This window comes from Culex quinquefasciatus, chromosome 3, assembly GCF_015732765.1.
Source record: "Culex quinquefasciatus strain JHB chromosome 3, VPISU_Cqui_1.0_pri_paternal, whole genome shotgun sequence".
In the NCBI taxonomy this organism is placed as follows: domain Eukaryota; kingdom Metazoa; phylum Arthropoda; class Insecta; order Diptera; family Culicidae; genus Culex; species Culex quinquefasciatus.
In genome coordinates this window covers 141,245,101-141,264,471 of record NC_051863.1, presented here as the reverse complement: position 1 = coordinate 141,264,471, position 19,371 = coordinate 141,245,101, and the positions used below count along the sequence as shown (strand labels likewise).

The window sequence follows — 19,371 nt, the reverse complement described above, 5'->3', positions numbered from 1 at the left end:
AATGGGATATTTCTTATAAATAAACTTTGCAGGTTTTTTCATGCATTTTTGGCAATTAACTTTTCGCTAAAATTTAGATATAGAAAAAAAAGATTTTTGTATTTTTGCTGTGTAATTGCACCACCGTTATGACGCTATGCTGGTTGACCACCACAAAAACAAAAAACAAAACAAAAACTACTCTAATAAATCAGTGCTTCCCGTCGACGTCGTTGGCGGTGGCGGCTCTGGCCAGGTGTTATTACGGTTTCAACACTTTCCGGCCACTAGTTTGCATACTAATGCGCACTAATCTCGTTTTCATGCGATCGATTTTAGCTGGAGCAGCTATAACTAGAGGTCTCTCTCTCTCCTAGTCTGGTGGTGAAAAAGTACCGAACGGTAAAGCCGCCGCCGTAACCTTAACCCTTGAGTGCTGGATTGGGATTAAAAAAAATATGAATATAAATCGGAACGGTATGTCCACGCATCCTTCTTCCTTGTTGGTTCTGTGCAATGTGATGCGTTCTCAGAATCCTCTTTGCGGTAAACAAGACGCAGTAGGGCTGGCCGCTTCAGTTTTTTTTTCATACGTTTAGGGACAAAAAAGGTTGAAGTGGCCCTTCAAGGGTTAGTGGCTCTGAAAAAAACCTAACTTTGTCATCCCTGGCTGCGGGAGCGCAGCTATTCCGTTTTCCACAACAGTTGTCTTCTCGGCTTCGTGGTGGCGTAAAGGCCCAGAATTCTGCACGCCAACTTTGGACATTCCATTGTGTGTTTCGTGTATCTTTTCTAAACCGATTTTTTCCTCTTCTCTCTCTCTCTCCTCCCCATTCTTGCAACAACATCTGCAGCGACACGGAACGATTGGATGATGAAGTGGAGGAAATTTTAAAACAATGGAAGTCATCCAGCACATTCCCTTCGTCAGATGGCGCCACCACCTCCAGCAGCAGCAATAGTGTCGTTCCGACGGCAGGGCCAGCAGCAGCATCAGCTTCCAACAGCTTTGGCTTTGGCAGCAGCAGCACTAATCACCATCATCATCAGCATCTCTACGGCAACAGCAGCAGTAGTAGTGGTGGCAACGGCTACGCCAACAACAACAGTTTCAACAGTGGCAGCAAAGGTGAGTTGGCCTTTTTTGTGTGTTGTTCTATGACGAAGCCCTCCGGTCCAGTTGGCACCGTGATGGATGTGGTGGCCTAATTTCGTGGTTTGATCAAGATTTTGAATTGAACTCGGTGGTTGTTTAACCTTCGGGTATCTTTTGTACTTTGTACTATGCAACGGAGAGATTGAGCGAATGAGCAAGAAGCTGCCAGAAATCCATCAATCGATAAGTTAATTTACGTTCTGACTACAATTTTAGTTGATTTTTCGAAAAAAAAAAAAATGTTTGGTTAAATAAGTTTTTGACAAGACTTTTTTTTAGCTGAATTAATCTATCTTTTAGTTTACCCAAACACATTATTAGTCAAGACATCAGGACAGAACTTTGTTCATCGAATATTGATTTTGAAATTTTGAAGTTTCATTGAGGTTAAATTGATGAGTGGATAATCGGTTCTGGAATTCGCAAAAGTTCAACTATTTCAGTTAGGTTTAATCAATCTTTAAAACAGTTTTAGCAGTTAAAAAATTATTATTTTTTTACAATCTGAGATGGTGGCAAAAGACGGAATTTAAGAATTTAAATTAAGGAACCTAAGAATCTTAGAAATTCTAAGAATTTTATGATTTTAAAAATTTTCAATTTTTTAATGAATTTTAGTAATTTTATGATTTTTTGGGTACTTTAGGAATTTTTAAATTTTATGAAATTTATGAATTTTAAGAATGTTAAGACTTTATAAATTTCGGGAATTATGAGAATTTTAGGAATTTAGGAACGCAAGGATTTTTTTTTTATTTGAGTAACTTTAAATGCAGATTTTTTTGGAAATTTAAGAATTTAAGAAATGTTAGGAATTTTTTAAATGGAATGCAGATATTTTTTTTTGTATTTTAAGAATTTTTGGAATTTTAAATTTTTTTGGAATTTTAGGAACTTAAGGAATTTCTGGAGTTTTAAAAATCTTAGGAATTTTAGGAAATTTATGAATTTTAGATTTTTTTTTGGAATTTTAGGAATTTTATGATTTTTTCAAATTTTATTAATTTTTAAGTAAGTTTGAAGTTTTAAAATTTTAGAAATTTTTGGAATGTTATGAATTCTATTAATTTGAGGAATTTTAATTTTTTTAGAAGTATCTGGAATTTTAAGAATTTTAGCAATGTTATGAATTTTAGAAATTTTTGTAGCTTTAAATAGACTTGAGATATTTTTTAAATTTTAAGAATTTCATGAATTTTAGAAATTTAAATGTTTTAAAGAATTTCAGGCTTTAAGAAATTTAAGGCATTTTGGGAATTTTAGGAATTTTAGGAATATTAGGAATTTTAGGAATTTTGGAAACCTAGGATGACACTGGACATTTCAAAACATTAACAAAGTAGTCTACCATACTCACTGAAGCTATGCGGTTATGATCAGTGGTAAAAAATCACTGACCTCTTGCTTGTTACGGCGGTAGACCCACCGGTCTTAACTCCAAGGAGTTCTTGGATGACCCAAGTTGTTACAACAATGCACTGTAGCCTTCCATACTCACTGAAGCAGTCTGGGTAAGATCCGTTTTCAAAATCTTCAAGTTTCGACTTGTTTCTATGCGATGCCTCTTGCACAAACGGTTCAAACATATAAAGACAAGAGAAGTCATGTTTCAATCATGCTGAAACATATCAGAACTTATAGTTTTTGCTGATACGCGTCGAATGAAGTCAAGATGATCCAAATTCATAATAAAATAAGGATTTTATGAGTGATTTTAGAAATAGCAAAAATACGTTTTTTTTGTACATCTATATATATAAAAAATTTCGACGGTTTTGTTCGAACGCGAATCAGTTCAATACGGAGCGTCGGATCGAGGTGCTCTTTGTTGCGTTGGGTTCGTATAAGCCCAAGGAAGGTTCTTACGCTAACTAAATGACACTTTGGCCACTCTGGAACCGATTCCGGAAAAGCTGCAGATTGTATGGGAAAAGTTACGTAAAATCAAATTTTGATCACAGGAGGCTGAATAAGCAAACAAGCATGAAAAGTCAGGAAACCAAAAAAGGGCAGGACGAAGTTTGCCGGGAAGAGCTTGTTTTAACCTAAAATACTCAAACTTCAACAAGTTGTAACTTTTGAACCCCGGGGTTTAGAGAGTTCGTCCAGAAGACTTTTTTTCATGACTCAGCGAGATCTTTCGAATAAAGTTTCTCCCGTTCGTGTACATCCTTGGACCAGCTCCCATACAAATTTGCCCATTCTCCTTTTAAGAATTTCAGAAATTTTTGGAATTTAATTTTTTTTATGAATTTTAGAAATTTTTAGAATTTTAGAAATTTTTGGAATTTTAGAAATTTTAGGATTTTTAGGAATTTTAGGAAATTTAGGAACTAAAGAAATTTTAGGATTTTCGTGATTTGTTAAAATATTATTATTTTAATAGGTTTTTCAATTTTATAAATATCTGGAATTTTAAGAATTTTAGGAAAGTTAGGAATTTAAAAAAAAAATCCTAACCTTAAATAGACTTGTGATTTTTTTTTATTTTAAGAATTTCATGATTTTAGAAATTTAAATATTTTAAAGAATTTTAGGCTTTTCGAAATTTTATGAATTTAGGAATGTAAGGAATTTTAGGAATGTTCGGATTTTTTTTAGATTTCTAGATTAAATTTTCAAAACAACCTATCCCTCATGGGTTTCCTATGCAGATAGGGCCTTTTGAATATTTAATCGAGATTTAAGCAATTGAATTGGAGATTTTTTTAAGAATTTTAGGATTTTTTTAAATGTTTAGGAATTTTGGGAATTTTAGAAATTTTATAATATTTTAGAAATTTTATAATATATTTTTTTTTAAGATTTTTTTAATATTTAAAGAATTTAAAAAAAAAATTTAAAGAATTTTAGGAATTTATTTTTTTTTAAGGAATTTAAGAAATTTCAGGAATTTTAGGAATTTTATGAATTTTAAGAATTTTAGGTGTGTTTGGATCTTTGGATTTTTTTTAATTGTAAGAATTTTATGAATTTTCTGGATTTTATGATTTATTTTTTATTTTATGAATTTTATGAACATTATACGTTTTATGAATTTTATTAATTTTATGAATTTTAAAAGTTTTCGAAGTTTAAAAAAATCCAGGAATTTTAAAAAATTTTAAATTTTAAGAATTTTAAATGGATTAGAGATTTTTTTGGAATTCAGAGAATTTAAAAAGTTACGAATAAAAAAAATTAAAAGTCTTCGGAATTTAAATTTTTTAAGAATTTTAGAAATTTTTATGCAATTTTAAGAATTTTAAGAATTTGAGATATTTTAGGAATTTTATTTATATTAAGAATTTTTGAAATTTAAGGAGTTTTCATTTGTTTTATTTCACGGTTTTTAAATTTTTAAAATTTTAGATTTTGTTAAAAATATTAAGAATTTTTTTTTCATTTAAATTTTCAGAAATTTTTGATTTTGGGTTTTTTTAATTTTAGTTTGTAAATTTTACATTTTGTTTTCATTTATTTTCAAAAAGTGTTTTATATATGATCCATAGTACGTAGTCCCAACAAGTGAAACAATAAAAATTAAAATCTCTGAAATTAGTCTTACTTATTTCTCTCAAGGCGCACTAAATATTCAATTTGAACTCACAAGCAATGACGTTTCCCCAGAAAGTCTGGGTGTTAATTATTATTCTGGAATTACCACCCAAGCATGGGAGAGCTCAAGAGTGTTTTTAACGACCACAAATCAGCACTAATTGAACGTAATTTACTAACCACTTTCCCGCGTGCGTTCCATCTATACTTTTCAGCATCTTCTTTTTTTGTTTTTTCGTAACTCGATGTGATCTTTATATTTTGTTATGATATTTCACAAAAAAAAAGATATTTGTTCGAAGAATTCAGAGCATAATTTAAACATATCTATTTGAGCTTTACTTATTATAACATATGGAGTTAAATTACTTTTCATAATTTCTCGAAACAAGTGAATTGCCATGAAACTTTCTACACCAGCCAAAGAAACCTCTGATCGAGAAACCACTATTCTCAAGCAATTTTTTAATCGTTTCGGTCGTTCGTTGTGCGTTGCCTTTTTTTTTTTATTATTAAAAACAATAATTGTCATTGTCGTTTGGCGTGTGGCGGCATTTCGACGTCTGTAAGTTAAGTTGAAGTACCAGTTTTGCCTACTCACATACTTGGCCATCAGAGTACCCGCGAAATGTGTGGTGGGAGCTTTAATCTGCCCACTTACAGCAGCAGCCGCTATAAGCAGCTTGAAGGCTGAGGCTGCGAGATTTTTGCACGCGTTCAATGCTAAGGAATGGAGTAAACAAAAATCCTTTCGCGAATGATCACTGCCAGCTGCTGAGCTGTGCGTTGAGATGATCTTGATCAGGAATAAAGATGTGTTAAGTTTTAACATTACTTAGAGTAGTGTAATTTTCACAAAGAACTAATAAAAATCAATCGCGAGAAACGCACTTCCGGCACTCAACACATGAACTGATAAGGAAAATACAAGTAGCGAGCCCGTTCAGGTTGCGACACTAATTGGCAGTGCCTTTTTTATTAGAGCTCTGTCTTTCTTTTCAATCGAATACTGCAACAACGTGCCCCGTTAGCTGGTTTGTTAGTGTCGGATGCACCAAGTTCGAGACTTGGGGAGACAGCTGCGTCGACTTCTTTGTATTAAATCGTCTTTTTGGTAAATATTTTTTTTAAAGGTGAACTTTATTTTTGGAAATCAAAATATAAAAATGAGTATTAACTTTGATGCAAACATAAAAAACTTTTTCTAATTTTAATGCTTTTTTTACATATGACAGATTCTTTGAAATTTTCTTAGTGACGTGATGGAAACAAGGGCGTCTATGCTAAATGCATCAATCAATCAGCAAAAAAAAACTCGCCACCCTATTCCCAGCTTCACGCGGAGCATAACTGACTCATCGATGCACATCGATTATTTATGCACGTGCACAACTCCGCTGCAGCTCGCGTTGCAAACGTGGCGCCGTGGTCTGTCGGCTTGTTTCATGGCAGTTTGTGGAATGTGATTGGAACCAGTGTTTCTTTGCGCCCCTTTGCTTGTAATTATGTCTGCGCGCACTTTGGCAAATTCGACCAATTGCATAACTCCAGTTGTGTTACTACATGGCACTTACAATGTACTTTTCGTTTTACAGGCCTAAAATACATCGACACACGAACGTTTACGCGGCCCAAGAAAAAACTGGACTCGACGTTCAACGCGTCGAGCAACGTGTCCGCCGAGCTGGTCCCCGGAACGCACCACGAGCACACCGTAAAAATGTCCTCGCCGCTGTTGAACCTGCAGATTGGCGGTCCGGTCACGCTGTCCCCGACGCCGACGTCGGCCAACTCGAGCGCGAGTCACCTGATGCAGAAGAGCTGGCTGAACGACGTGTCGCCGCCCGGTTCGATCATGTCGTCGATGGAGTTCTCCGTCAACGAGAAGCTGGGCAGCAGTTTGATTACGAGCGGGGACTTTACCAACGTGAGCTATCTGCTGAACGGGGCGAATGGCGTCTCCGGGGGGGACGAATCGGCGCTCAACAGTCACAGCAGTTACGACGGGTACCGGCTGGCGGACGTGATAAAGGACCGCAAGTTTCTGGAGAATTTGTCGTCCTGCTTTGACGAGAACACGATGACGAAGGACTGTGCCATTTCGAGGACGGACTTGAACGGCATCGAGGAGGGGTCCGGGTTTAGCACGATGCAGAGCTCGCTGGAGAGTGTGACCGCCAAGGGGGGGATTACGTCGAGTGGGGATGCGACGATGGTGCTTGAGAGTGGGAAGGCTGATGCGACGTTCGAGTTGGAACCGGTGGCGGTGGCGCCGGCGGCGGTTGTCCGGGAGCGGTTGAACGGGACGTTCGAGAGGAGGCGTAACTTTGACACTTATCGTAAGCCAAAATCTAGTCTGAACAGTACATTTGACGCGCTGCCGAAGGTGGACGCCGACGAGCCGATTCCGGTGATCAACAAGACGTTCGATGCCGGTGCGGATGGGGACAACCTGTTGGATGCTACGTTTGGAGTAGCGGCGGATAACTGCAACGGAACGTTCTCGTTAAACAGGACGGCTAAGGTGAATGGAGGCGTGGAGAAGCAGCTGAACCAGACGTACGAGTACTGTGAAAAAGCTTCACCGGCGGTTGCCGACCGAACGTTCGAAGCACAACGAAACGGGACGTTTGTTGAGGACGTGGGAAGTCCGGCCAACCGAACGCCAAACGGAACGTTTGAACTACCGGTGGAGGACCGGCTGGGAGAAGCGTTAGAGCTGGTCCAGTCGACTCCGTTCGTGCAAGTGCCTAGGGCGAAGCGGGTCAGCGGAATCAGCGAGTACGAGGTGAACTGTTCACCAATCGCAGTCGCGCCCCGCCTCTCCCAAGCGGTACGAAGAAGTCGCAACCTGGAACAAGACATGGCCGCCAGCGTGAGCCACCTGGAGACGGACGACTTTGACGTCGAGTTCCGCAAACTTCCAATCACCCCCAACGCAAAGACTGAAAGCGGCGGCTCGCACCTGCTGGACAACAACGAGAAGCGCATCTCGCTGCAGCACTTTGAAGAGTTCGAAAAGTCCATCATGGAGAGCGAACACAACGGGCTGGACTTTGACGAGATGCTCAACTCGCTGACGTCGGACGTGCGACGGGCGACGGACAGTAGCGTCAAGCTGCGCCAATCGCTGGACAATATCAAGAAGCGCCACTCGCGCATCAACACCGAAAAGCAGCAGCAGGAGGAACACCGCAAGCGGGGGACGACCGAGCTGAACGACTCGACGACACCAACGACGGCGTCACCCCTGGACAGTAAGCTGGCGGACTCGATGATTCGCAGCATGTCGTCTTCGGGCGGCAGTGAAAGACTGTTAAATCGTAGAAGTAGGTACAACGACGATGTCCACCTGACATTGTCGCCGCAGCAGCAGCTGCAAAAGAGCGTAACCGAGCAGCAGCAGGAAGTGGAAACGAACGAATCGAATCCAGCTCCTACTGCACCAGAGGTAGGAGGTAGCGATAAGAAGAATCGGGACCGATTCAAGACGATTCGAATCAGCAAACGGCGCGAAGAGGGCATGGTCGTCGTCGATCCGGACGACGACGATGGCTTTGCGGCCGCCGAATCGGCTGCCCTTCCGGTGGAGGAAGAGCTGCCCGGTTCGCCGCAGGTCGTACCGATCGCCAGTGCCTTTGGCCGTGTGGACTACAACTCGCCGAAAGAGAGTCGGCTGGCGGCGGAGCAGAACAAGACTGAGACGGAAGCGGCGGTCTTTAAGCGACCGCAGCTCGTGGGTGGCATTCCCAAGGCGGAGAGCAAGATCCGATCGCTGTCCAAGCCACGAAGCTATTACGGCGCCACGCCTTCGGCCGGTGGCTTCGGCTTGAGGCCCAAAGATCTGTCGCTTCCCCTCTCCGCCAAGTCGAGCTCAACGGACAATCTGGAGAACGACCGGCCCAACTACCAGCAGCCTCCGCCGCCGGGCCGACTGTCCCTGGGCGGGAAGCTCGGCGGAAGTGGCGGCGTGGGTCTCAACAGCCGTGGACCGGCAGTACAATCGAACCTCAAGTCGCCGATGGGAACCAAGTCAAAGTCCCACCACAATCTGTACTTTAACCAGTCCGGCAGCAGCCTGGGAGGTTCCAACAGCAGCCTCCACAGGATTCCCGCCGGCTCGCTCGGTCTGTCCGCACAAAAACTGTCGCACAACAATAGCAACACGGAGGTACGTACCCCCTCCCAAAACGGGACAGCATGACCTGCATGAATTAACCCACTTGTGTTTGCGCGCGCATCTCTTCATGTATGTGTTTAGTTAGTCTCAGAATCATACAACAGCGTTCATCAAACCATCCGTTCATCCCATCCCATCCATCCTCTATGACTAACAAAACCCCCCCATTCCTCAACTCAACAAACCCTTCTGCAACAACACCGCGCCGAGATCGAGTGTGCGTGTGTGTGCTAATATTCCCGTTTTTGTAGCTGAAAAATAACACTTCCAAGCTGCAGCTGCAGCTGCTGCGAGGGCCTCGGGCCAGCTCGCTGGTGCGTCCCGTTGCCGCGTCCATGCAAAGCCCCGTCCCGGAGCTGACCTCGCCCCCCAATGGCTGCTACGAGCCGCCGAGCGCGGCCCAGCTCAACAACAGTATTACCAACGCGAACTCGAGTGTATGTTTCTGGTTTAATTTTAGCTTAGTATTCTTTCAAGGATTATTTTGGCATTAATTTAAAAAAAAACTTTGTGTATCGTTTCGTTAACTGCTAGCTTTATTTGTCTAGTTTAAGTTGTCTTTGTTTCAAAATTAATTCAACTTCCTTGCTTTTATTCCACAACACCTGTATCCAGTATCCAGATAATAACCTCCCTTTTGTAAATTTCCTCACACACACAGCTATCAGGTGTGCAGATGCGGGCACCGAAGGCCGGAGGTGTCGCCGCGGCCTCCCGGCTTGGCGGGCTGGTACGGCCCTCGTCCGGCTACTTTAGCTACAGCAGTTCGCACAAGAAGATCGTCGACTCGGACACCGAATCAATCAATGTGAGTATTTCGAGCGGGGAAGTTGTAGCCATCAACTCGACATTTTCGAAGTTGATGTCAGTAAACGCTTCAGTTTCGTCAAGGTATGATAGATTCAAGCTCCCTGAACATGCTCCAATCGACAGAATTGAATTTTATTGTATTTTCTACCAATAAGTAAAATTATAAATTTGGGTATAAATCTAGAGTTTTTTTTTGAAAAGGTCCTATAAGGCCGATGCAAATATTTAAAAAAGTTTTTGTCCCTCGGCCCTGGCCGAGGTCAAGGGGGGGGGGGGCAAAAAAATAAAAAATTAAAAAAAAAAATTAAATAACAAGCCATAGTCTTCACAATTAAATGAAAAAAGTGTTTTAAAATGCATTTTACACTAGTTCAGTTGTTTTGCAATCATTAGTTTTCAAAAAATCTAAGATCTGACAAAAACTAAAATTGTATCGAAAAAAATGATTTTGCATCGAAAATTTTCAAAAAATCTTAAGATTTTTTAATAAACCCAAACATGCTAACAATGATTTTAAACGCAGGAGAATGTATTTTAATTTGATTTCAGCTGGTTGCACTTGAATTATCATTGAAATTTTGAAGTTAATTGTAAAAATATTTTTTTTGCCCCCTGATTTTTCGGGCCAATTTTGAAGGGGGGGGTGACAAAAACTTTTAAAAATATTTGTACCAGCCTAAACAAAATTTTCAATTTTTGCTTCTTGGTTGTTTTTAGAACCGCCTTGAGTCAGGGGTATTCAAAAACACCCAAAAAGCAAAAAGTTAAAATTTTGTTTATAGGACCTTTTCAAAAAAAACTCGAGAAATGTTTATCTATGGAGGTAGCAAAAATAAGGGAGTGCGCATGGTTGTGTAACATGGTTCCATAGCTTTTATACCCAAATTTATAATTTTAATTATTTTCAGGAAATCCTTTAAAATCCAATTCTGTCGATTAGAGCGTGTTCAGGGAGCCCAGATCTATCATACATTTTCGTAATTGTAGCGTTTACTGACACCAACTTCAAAAATTTCGAGTTATGTTATTGATAAAATTTACCTTGATAACGTCATGCTTCGAATTCCCGGACGCTTCGAAACCCGGACACCTCAACTTGTTATGTTAATTATTTGGATACAAGTTCGCATTATAAATGTCAAAACTGTGTTATTCGATTAATTCTAACATCAACTTTCATTTATAATTTGTTTGGACACTGTATAGCCAATTCCGAAACAATTAAATAAAATAAAAATATGAGTTTACCAAAAATGTGAAATATTTCACTGAAATATTTCATAGGCGTCCGAAGCACAGGGAAGGCATAGCAAAAAGGTATTGTTTTGATTCCCTTAAATTCTAGCAAATTTTATATAAAATATCGAATGTTTTGATGTTAACAGCTTATTTGAGACCTAAAGAATGCCATTCACTAACATTTCAGCCCAAATTTGTGTGAGCATTTAGGCAAAATTGAGTGTCCGGAATTCTAAGCAAAAGTGTCCGGATTTCGAATCCGCTTTGATCAGTGTCCGGGAATCGAAGCACAACAAGTCATTTCAATTTTAAAATTCTGATGAAAAATGGTTAGAAAAGACATATTTTGCATGCATTCTCTTAAATTTGACTATTTATACTACATCCTGATGATATTTCTACATTTCCAACTTATTACATGATTTTTTGCCAGCTATAACAAAAATGATATGTTACTAAGTGTCCGGATTTCGAATCATGACGTTATCCAATTTATGTTTTCGAATTAGAACTCTCTTCTATAAGATTTTGAATACCTTTCTAACAACGGTAGGATTCCGTACTTTATTTGTAAATCAAGGTTTGATTTTAAAAAAAATCTATAGATTTTTCAAAATATTGAAACTACGATCAATCAATTTTCCTTATTTCATTTGCACTGTAAAATCAAATTTACAAACAAAATGTACTCCGTTTGTTGCAGGCCAAGTGCGAATGATTCTGATGATATCTCTTCAGTTGACGCTCAGGCGAGGAACATCCTGGAAGGAGCGTCACTGACTACGCCCGTAGTCCTGTTAGATCTTTCTTGATCAGGACAGTATAGCTCTGGTTCCTTGCAAGTGTCCTATTTTCTTACCTCCACGTTGGCTTGGTTTTCATGATGACCTAGCTGGTGGCCTGTGGAAACGGATCGTAAACCTTTGACCATCGAGGGTCAGAGTCGAGACGGCTAAAAGAAAGGGGCGCGTCAATGTGGGAAAGGGAAGTAATTTGTGATTGTAGACGGTATTGTTTTGATTCGCAGTATGTTGAGTCAACTGCTGTGGATGTACCTGAAACATCGCACAACGGGGTTTCTCTTCTCTTCATTCTCAGCTACCACCTATCTATCTATCTCCTATCTCTTTTGCTCTGCTGATTCTCACTTCTTCACTGATTCTTCTATTTAATAACCATCATTTGATTTTGATTTTACTAACTTTTGATTCTCTTATCTCTCATAGCTTTTCCACTCTTTTTTACCAATTGATACTGCTGTAACATACTTTGATTTTTTCCTTAAAAATATATGTTTCCTTAATGTACTAGTAATATCAAGTCTTTTTATCATTTGCCTAATGTTTTTTGATTTTATAGCGAATTTATGTATTTGATTTGATTAATTCTTTATCTGTCCTATAAATTATCATTACTATTATCTAAGCTTGTTTTGTATCCCTATTTATTAACTATTGTCTAATTTTATATCTACTACATACAGCTTCTCATTTTTATTCTTTAAAATACGCTCATCATTCTCTTACTATTGATTCTTTGTTTTCTATTGTTTTCAATCTTCACCCTTTTTTCAAACAAGTGAGGTTTGAGCCCTTACTCAATTTATGGAATGGTTAAATATTACTATTGTACTTTTGAAAAACTTTTCTAAAATGCTTAGGACCAAAATATTGTAACACAGCACCGCGACAAAAGAAATAGCAACAGATAAACACGACTCAACATTAGGGAAGATTTCGGGAGAAAACAGTACACAGTAAATAACAATTAGTTTTTGAATTCAAACTAAAATAAAACAGTTTTTGCTTTGTTGAAAGTTGAGAGGCACACTATAAATGGTTAGGCGCTTATACTTACATCAAACCCTACGTAATGTACCACCCCCGGCCGAGTTAAAATGCGTAACCGGAAAAGAAGGTGTGCATGCCTGGCACGAACACTCAAAGCGTGTTCTAGCGTGCTGCTCGTACTGACTCAGAGCAAGGGTGAGATGTAGGTGTAAGGGCAGTGCGTGTTCGTCGGGAACCTGGTGCATAAGATCGGTCAAGGCCCGTTCTTACACTGAAAATTGCGAATTGCGAAAATGTACTCCGTTTGTTTGTCCAATAAATTAACCTTCAAATTCAGGGTAAAATAAATATATTTTTGATAGAAAAGTCCATGTTTGTCACTTTCTTTAAAAAAAATCACAGCAAGTTTTTTTTTAATTCTTACTTTTGGTAACCCCTTAGTTACAAACAATAATTGTTCCAAAATGGATAATGATGTAACACACAGCTGAAAGGAACTCCAAAACTCTGTTTTGTACTCCAAAAGAATTAATTGTATCTTAATTATTCACCAATAAATCCGAATTGAAAATTGTAAAATTGGTATGTTTTCAAAGAACAGAGAAAATTCTCACAATTTTAATTATTGGACATTGAAAATCGAAAAAATATTTCATTCAATTGTTCTTCAAAAAGCTTTAATTTTTTCAACTGTCGACATCTATCCGTCCGTTGTTAAATCTAGAGTAAATATTCAAAACAACCTATGAGTCATGTGTCTCCTATGCAGATAAGACCTTTTGGAAATTTAATCTAGATATGTTACATTTGTTCTGAATAAACATATTTTAAATGTTGCTTTAAATGAACTTTGAATTACCCATTAAAAATTATGAAATGTTTATTTTTATTTTTTTAAATCAAATTGTATTTATTTTAAAAATATTTAGAGTGATTAGGATTGAGAACTGGGAAAATTGTCAAAACACTAAAATGATATATATATATAACACCTTTCAAGACAACTACACACTCATTTTTGATTTTCGAGCTCGGCAGAATTCTGCCGAAAACAACAACTGATTTTTTCGGCAGAAAAATTCCGAACTTCGGCAAATTAATCCCATTTTGCCGAGGCTCGGCATATATTTCTGCCGAGCGATAAGTTGTTTTGATTTCGACAGAATTCTGCCGAAGTTCGGAAAAAAAAATCGAAGTGTGTAAAGTAAAATTTATTACATTTTTGAATTCATTTGAAATTACATTCTAACCCTCCTTTCTCTGTAAATGAATGAAATGATTAAACTTTTAATTCCATTAAATGTTCCATTAAATACATTCCATTAATGTTTATTGTAACAGTAGTTTATGCAACAAGTTGCAAAAAGAGTATTTTTTCAGCACGAGTCGTACATTCATCTAACGAGGTTCACCGAGTTGGATAAATACGACGAGTGCTGAAAAAATCAAGTTTTGCAACGAGTTCCATACATTTTTTTTTGCAATTCCGAAAAACACCCATTGAGTTAAATTTTAAGTCTAATTTTCATCTATTTTGTCAATAAATCGTTTAAATAAAAAAAATGTTGAAAAGTGTTACTTTTCGGAACAATTGCTGAAAAGTTCAACTTTTCGGCATTTATTTTGAAAAGTGTTGCTATTCGATTTTGTTATTTTTGATACAGAAAAGTAGGCTATTTCGTCGTTCAAGAATGACAGGAAAAGTAAGTAGTTTCACGACGGAATTGCAAAAAAAAATATTTTTTTGACCGCTGATTTTTTGGAACAATTTTGAAGGAGGATACAAACTTTTGTTGGAAGTCAACCCTAAGTGCGGCCCTGGTGATTAGATTTAGTTAGCTTTAGGCGCAGTAGGCTTTGCCACGCGCATTCTTTTATATAAACACCACCCACTCTGTGTTAACCCTCTTTCCCCGAATAAACGCCAATTCGTCAGGTTGTGTGGCCCAGCAAATCGCGTGGCGCGTCGCCAAGGAAACCGCGAACGGAAGGAAAAAGTTTTTTTTCCATGTGCGCGAACGTCCGGGAAGCTGACGCCATATTCGCGATTCGAAAAGTGAGTTGTTGTTGGGAAGTGAGACGCGAAAAGAACGTTTTCTAGTGCGATGGAGTACGAATTTGTGTCGCACGTGTTCGACGGGACGAATTTCCCGTGCTGGAGTTTGCGGATGGAAGCGGATTTGAAGGCGCTGAAACTCCATCACTGTATCCTGCGGACGCTGGAGGAGGAATCGTTTTTCACGGTGGTTGCGGAGGAAGGCGTGGCGGAGCGGGTGCGGAAGGAAGCACTGCAGAAGTCCCGGAAGGAAGAGGACGAAAAGTGTAAGTTGTTCCTGCTCAAGACGATCGCCGAGCCGCACCGGGAAGTCGTTCGCGGAATGTCATCGCCGAAGCTGATTTGGAAAGCCCTGAAGGAAAAGTCGGACCGGAAAGCAGTGCGTGCCGGAAGTAACGGAACGTTTCCGTCCAAGTGTCGCATCTGCGGGAAACCGGGGCACACGAAGGTGGACTGCCCGCGGAAGAAGAAGGTGAAACACGCTGCCGGAAGTGTGCTGCAGCCGAAGAAGGGGAAGGCGCATGCGGCGGAAAGCAGTGCCGGTGCCAAGGAAGACGTGCCGTTCGAGCCAGAAGCGGAAGAAGCCAACAGTGAGGAAGCAGACGGAAAGTTCCGGTGGGTGCTGGACAGTGATGTTTCCGAGCACATGGTTGGTGATCGGAACCTGCTGGTGAATGTGCGTCGGATGGAAACCCCGAAGGTGGTCAACGTGGCTAAAGGAGGAGTGCCGCTCGAAAGTCGCTACGTCGGAGAAGTGAAAATGAAGGCCGTCGTCGGAAAAAGGACGTTGAACTGCACGGTTCACGATGTCCTGTACGTGCCGGGATTGACGACGAACCGGTTCTCCGTGGAGAAGGTGGCTGAGCGCGGAATGGAAGTCTCGTTTGGCCGGAATCATGCTCTCATCTCAAGGGACGGAGATGTCAAGTGCACTGCAACGCGGAACGGAAGTTTGTACGTGCTTGACGTAGAGCTCGAGATGTGTGGATCGGCCGTGGTTGCTGAGTTGGAGAGTCAAGAAGAAGTGTCGGAAGATAAAATGTGCACGGACGATGAACTCGACAGTGAAGAATCAGATCCAGATGACACAGTGCAAGAAGAAGAAGAAGTGCCTCAAGAAAACCTAGTGTCAGTGCCGGAAGAGAACGCAGTACCAGATCTGGAGGAAACTGCGGGAGAAAGAAGAGGTCGCGTGGAGAAGCATCCGGATGGGTTCTCCGAACTCGAGTTGGAGCGGAAGTGGGCGGCAAGGGATGCGTTGAACGCCGAGGCCTACGTGGACGAGATTCTTGACACCAATGAAGCGCTGCAGAAATGCGACGACTGGCTGCTGTGGAAGCGCGCTATCGACGACGAGTTGCGGTCGCTAGAGAAGAACCGCACGTGGGATTTCGTCGAAGTTCCTGCTGGTCGCCGAGTTGTGTGCTGCAAGTGGGTGTTCAGGATCAAGAAGGAAGAAAACGGTACCGCCGCCAGGTACAAAGCTCGTCTCGTCGTAAGGAGATGCTCTCCGGTGGCAAGTCAAAAGGAAAGCAAGTACACTACGAAGAAGATCTACAAGACCGGAAGCGGATGAACCTCGGAACATCCGCAACAACAACATCCGTGATAGCTGGCCAGGAAGAACTCACCAAGTTACCAGTTCCTCCTGACAAGTGACCAGCTCGCCGATGTGTTCACCAAGGGCCGAAGCTGTTTCGACCGAGAAGCTTCGAAGCATTTTAGGTTTGAGAGGGGGTGTTGGAAGTCAACCCTAAGTGCGGCCCTGGTGATTAGATTTAGTTAGCTTTAGGCGCAGTAGGCTTTGCCACGCGCATTCTTTTATATAAACACCACCCACTCTGTGTTAACCCTCTTTCCCCGAATAAACACCAACTCGTCAACTTTAAACATGTGCAACGGCCTAAACAAGATAAATGCAAATTAAAACATGTACTAAAAATTAAACATAAAACAAGAAATCTGAAGTTTTTCTTGAAACAAAAGTTGCTTGAAATGACCTCTAAACACGGGAAAAATAAAAATATTGTAAAAAAAAATTGAGCATTGCAGGGTTAGAATTAATATAACCCTCTGGGATCGAACCCAGGCCGACTGGGTGAGAGGCAACCACGCTTACCCCTACACCACGGGTCCCGGTAGATTTAACGTGAAACAAAATGCAAAAAAAAATATTTTAAAATTCGTTACCTCTAAATTCATATATTTGAAGCAACAAAATTGCCTCATTTGGATCAATGGGACATTTGACATGATCTTTTCCAAAAAGACAATTGAACAATTTTTCCCTGACCAGACCTACTGCCTAAAGTTAGCCGCAAAGATGATTCATTCAAAAGGGCTGAATTTTAGCCTGCATCTGCAGAAACATTAATCCTGTCGGTTGGAGCCACTAAAAGTGTTAATCATAAAAAATAGAGGGTTTGAAATGTTAAATTGTTTGCCGCTGAAGACCATGAATATTTCTCATGAAAAGGAAATTAAATAATGGAGATAAAATTTTTAAGATATATATTATTTTATATACCAAAATCTAATTAAACATGAAACTTACCTCTCTTTTTAGCGCACTTTCAAACGATAAATAATCTCAACAGTTTGATAGATTATTTTTGAATTTTTATTGCTTTCACAGTTCATTAAAAATAGTAAAAAATAGTAAAAAAATCACTTACCTTTTTTTAAATCTAATAACCTTATAATCCCTTTAACTGAAAATCAATTATAAAGGTGAAATGTAAAACGTATACTTCGACAAATAGATTAATTTCTTCTTTGACATCCAATAAAAAAATCTTAAAAAGTATAATTTGTTTCAATAAACTGCCTTGAACACATTTTTCCTGGCCTTTTAATGTATTCCCCGCTTTCTTCGAGCTTATCATCATTTTAATCTAACCATCTTACCCTTTTTTATCTTTCCACGCTAATCCCCCACACAAACCCACTCAAACAGAGCCTCTCATCGTCATCGGCTAGCTCTAGGGGAAGCTTGTATCGCGTAGATAGTCAAACCATAGCTAACAATGTACAAACCGGCGGCGGCGGCGGCGGCCACGGAACCGCGCCCAGCGTCGAGGACATCAGCTTCGGCCTCAAGGCCAGCCTAATCGAACCAAACCGAACGACGGGACTGAAGGCGCCGACGGCAACGGCGCCGAAACCTTCCGGACTGCGGCCACCGTCGCAGCTGCGACCGCCCACCGCTCGGAGCGGACTTCCGCGGCCAACCAGCTACGTGCGGAGATAAAGCGCGTCGTCGTCGTCGTAAGTTTATGTTTTTTTGTTTTGCTTTCCCCGGGCGCGACTAAATTGTACATTCTGAAAAGGGAAGAGAAAGTTCTTCGAAGAAACTTACGCAGGGTTCTTTAACACTAGCCTTTTTGTAGTTAATTATGTCGATTTACTCTCTTTCAATTGTGGATTTAAATGTGCGCATTGGAAGCCTTATTTAAAAATTGTTACATATATTTCTTACAATTTTTATCGTGCGCTCTTTAAAATTTCGCAGCTCTTCACGACGAGAGATTAACTTTTTTTAATTGCTTTTGTTTTCGTTTCGCCAAACAGGGAGAATTTTAATTTGTTGCGTTTTCAATCAAGTGCTCTTTTGAACAACCCCTTTTTGCCTCCGTGTAACGCGTGACACGCCTCACGATCGAATAGTTTTTTTTAGTTGTTTTTTAAAGCAAAGTTTATATTTAACAAAATCCTGTGTTTAAAACGCCTACGCCTTAACCGAACCATTAAATGTTTCATTAATTGCCATTCTGATCTACTACACTGTAAGTAACACTCGTTTGTTAAATGAAGTAAAAAAAAAAGAAGCAAGATCGTGTTCTTGTCTTTCGCGGTAACCATTATTGCATTTCGTATTCTTTTTCCTCTTTCGAACCTATCCTTAGTCGTAGATCAAAAAACAAACAAACAAACAAAAACCAACACTCGATTCGTCTTAGTCTTAGTCTATGTGATACAAGTGTAAGCAAGCTCTCCTCGGTTCAAAATTTTACTCGTTATTCTACCATTTAATAATATCGCGTCTGTAAATCGCCTGTTAGTTTTTAAGTTTACAAAAGTATCGATCCGAATCCGACCCCCCCCCCCCTTGTATTATGTTTGAGAAAGTCGCACACGCGCAAAGACTCGATAATTCCTCTACAATACATATGCATACTGAAATTACTACATAGGAATTGAACAAAAAAAAAACGAGAAGTTAAAAGACTTACGAACAAACAAATACTGTTAGATCGTTGCTGGAATGAATAGAAGAGAGAGAAAAAAAATCACGTTATACCACATCTAACCATTACGAAACAAATATTAATGCAAAACACTGTAGTTAAGGCCGAAAACAAATTAGGAAGGATTCTCTCAGCGAAAACAGCCGGTTCGCATATCCGCTCACTATTTGAAACGGAATAGTAAAAAAGGATGTGCAACCGCTGGAATCGTTTCGTTGGAGAAAAATGTAACCCCAATTATAAAAGAACAAACATTGGAAGCTATCATATACAACACACAACTTGCGCTATCGTTGGATCGTTTCGGTCTGTACATATAAATATATATCTTGATAAAGAAATATATATATTTATACAACTAATATTATCAACAACAA

General features: G+C 39.8%; 1 protein-coding gene across 2 annotated transcripts in view; it reads left to right on the top strand.

Annotated features, from left to right (window-relative positions):
• LOC6033538 overlaps positions 1 to 19,371 on the top strand; it is a 42,587-nt gene extending 23,216 nt beyond the window's left edge. Inside the window, exons 3-7 of one of the 2 annotated variants that reach the window (XM_038261765.1) lie at positions 834 to 1,108; positions 6,268 to 8,843; positions 9,104 to 9,289; positions 9,514 to 9,660; positions 17,704 to 19,371. In XM_038261765.1, the coding sequence (XP_038117693.1) occupies positions 834 to 1,108; positions 6,268 to 8,843; positions 9,104 to 9,289; positions 9,514 to 9,660; positions 17,704 to 17,997 (3,478 nt within the window). In that variant the 3' untranslated portion in view covers positions 17,998 to 19,371. The remainder of the gene's footprint in view (positions 1 to 833; positions 1,109 to 6,267; positions 8,844 to 9,103; positions 9,290 to 9,513; positions 9,661 to 17,703) is intronic. The other variant, XM_038261766.1, reaches the window with a different exon arrangement.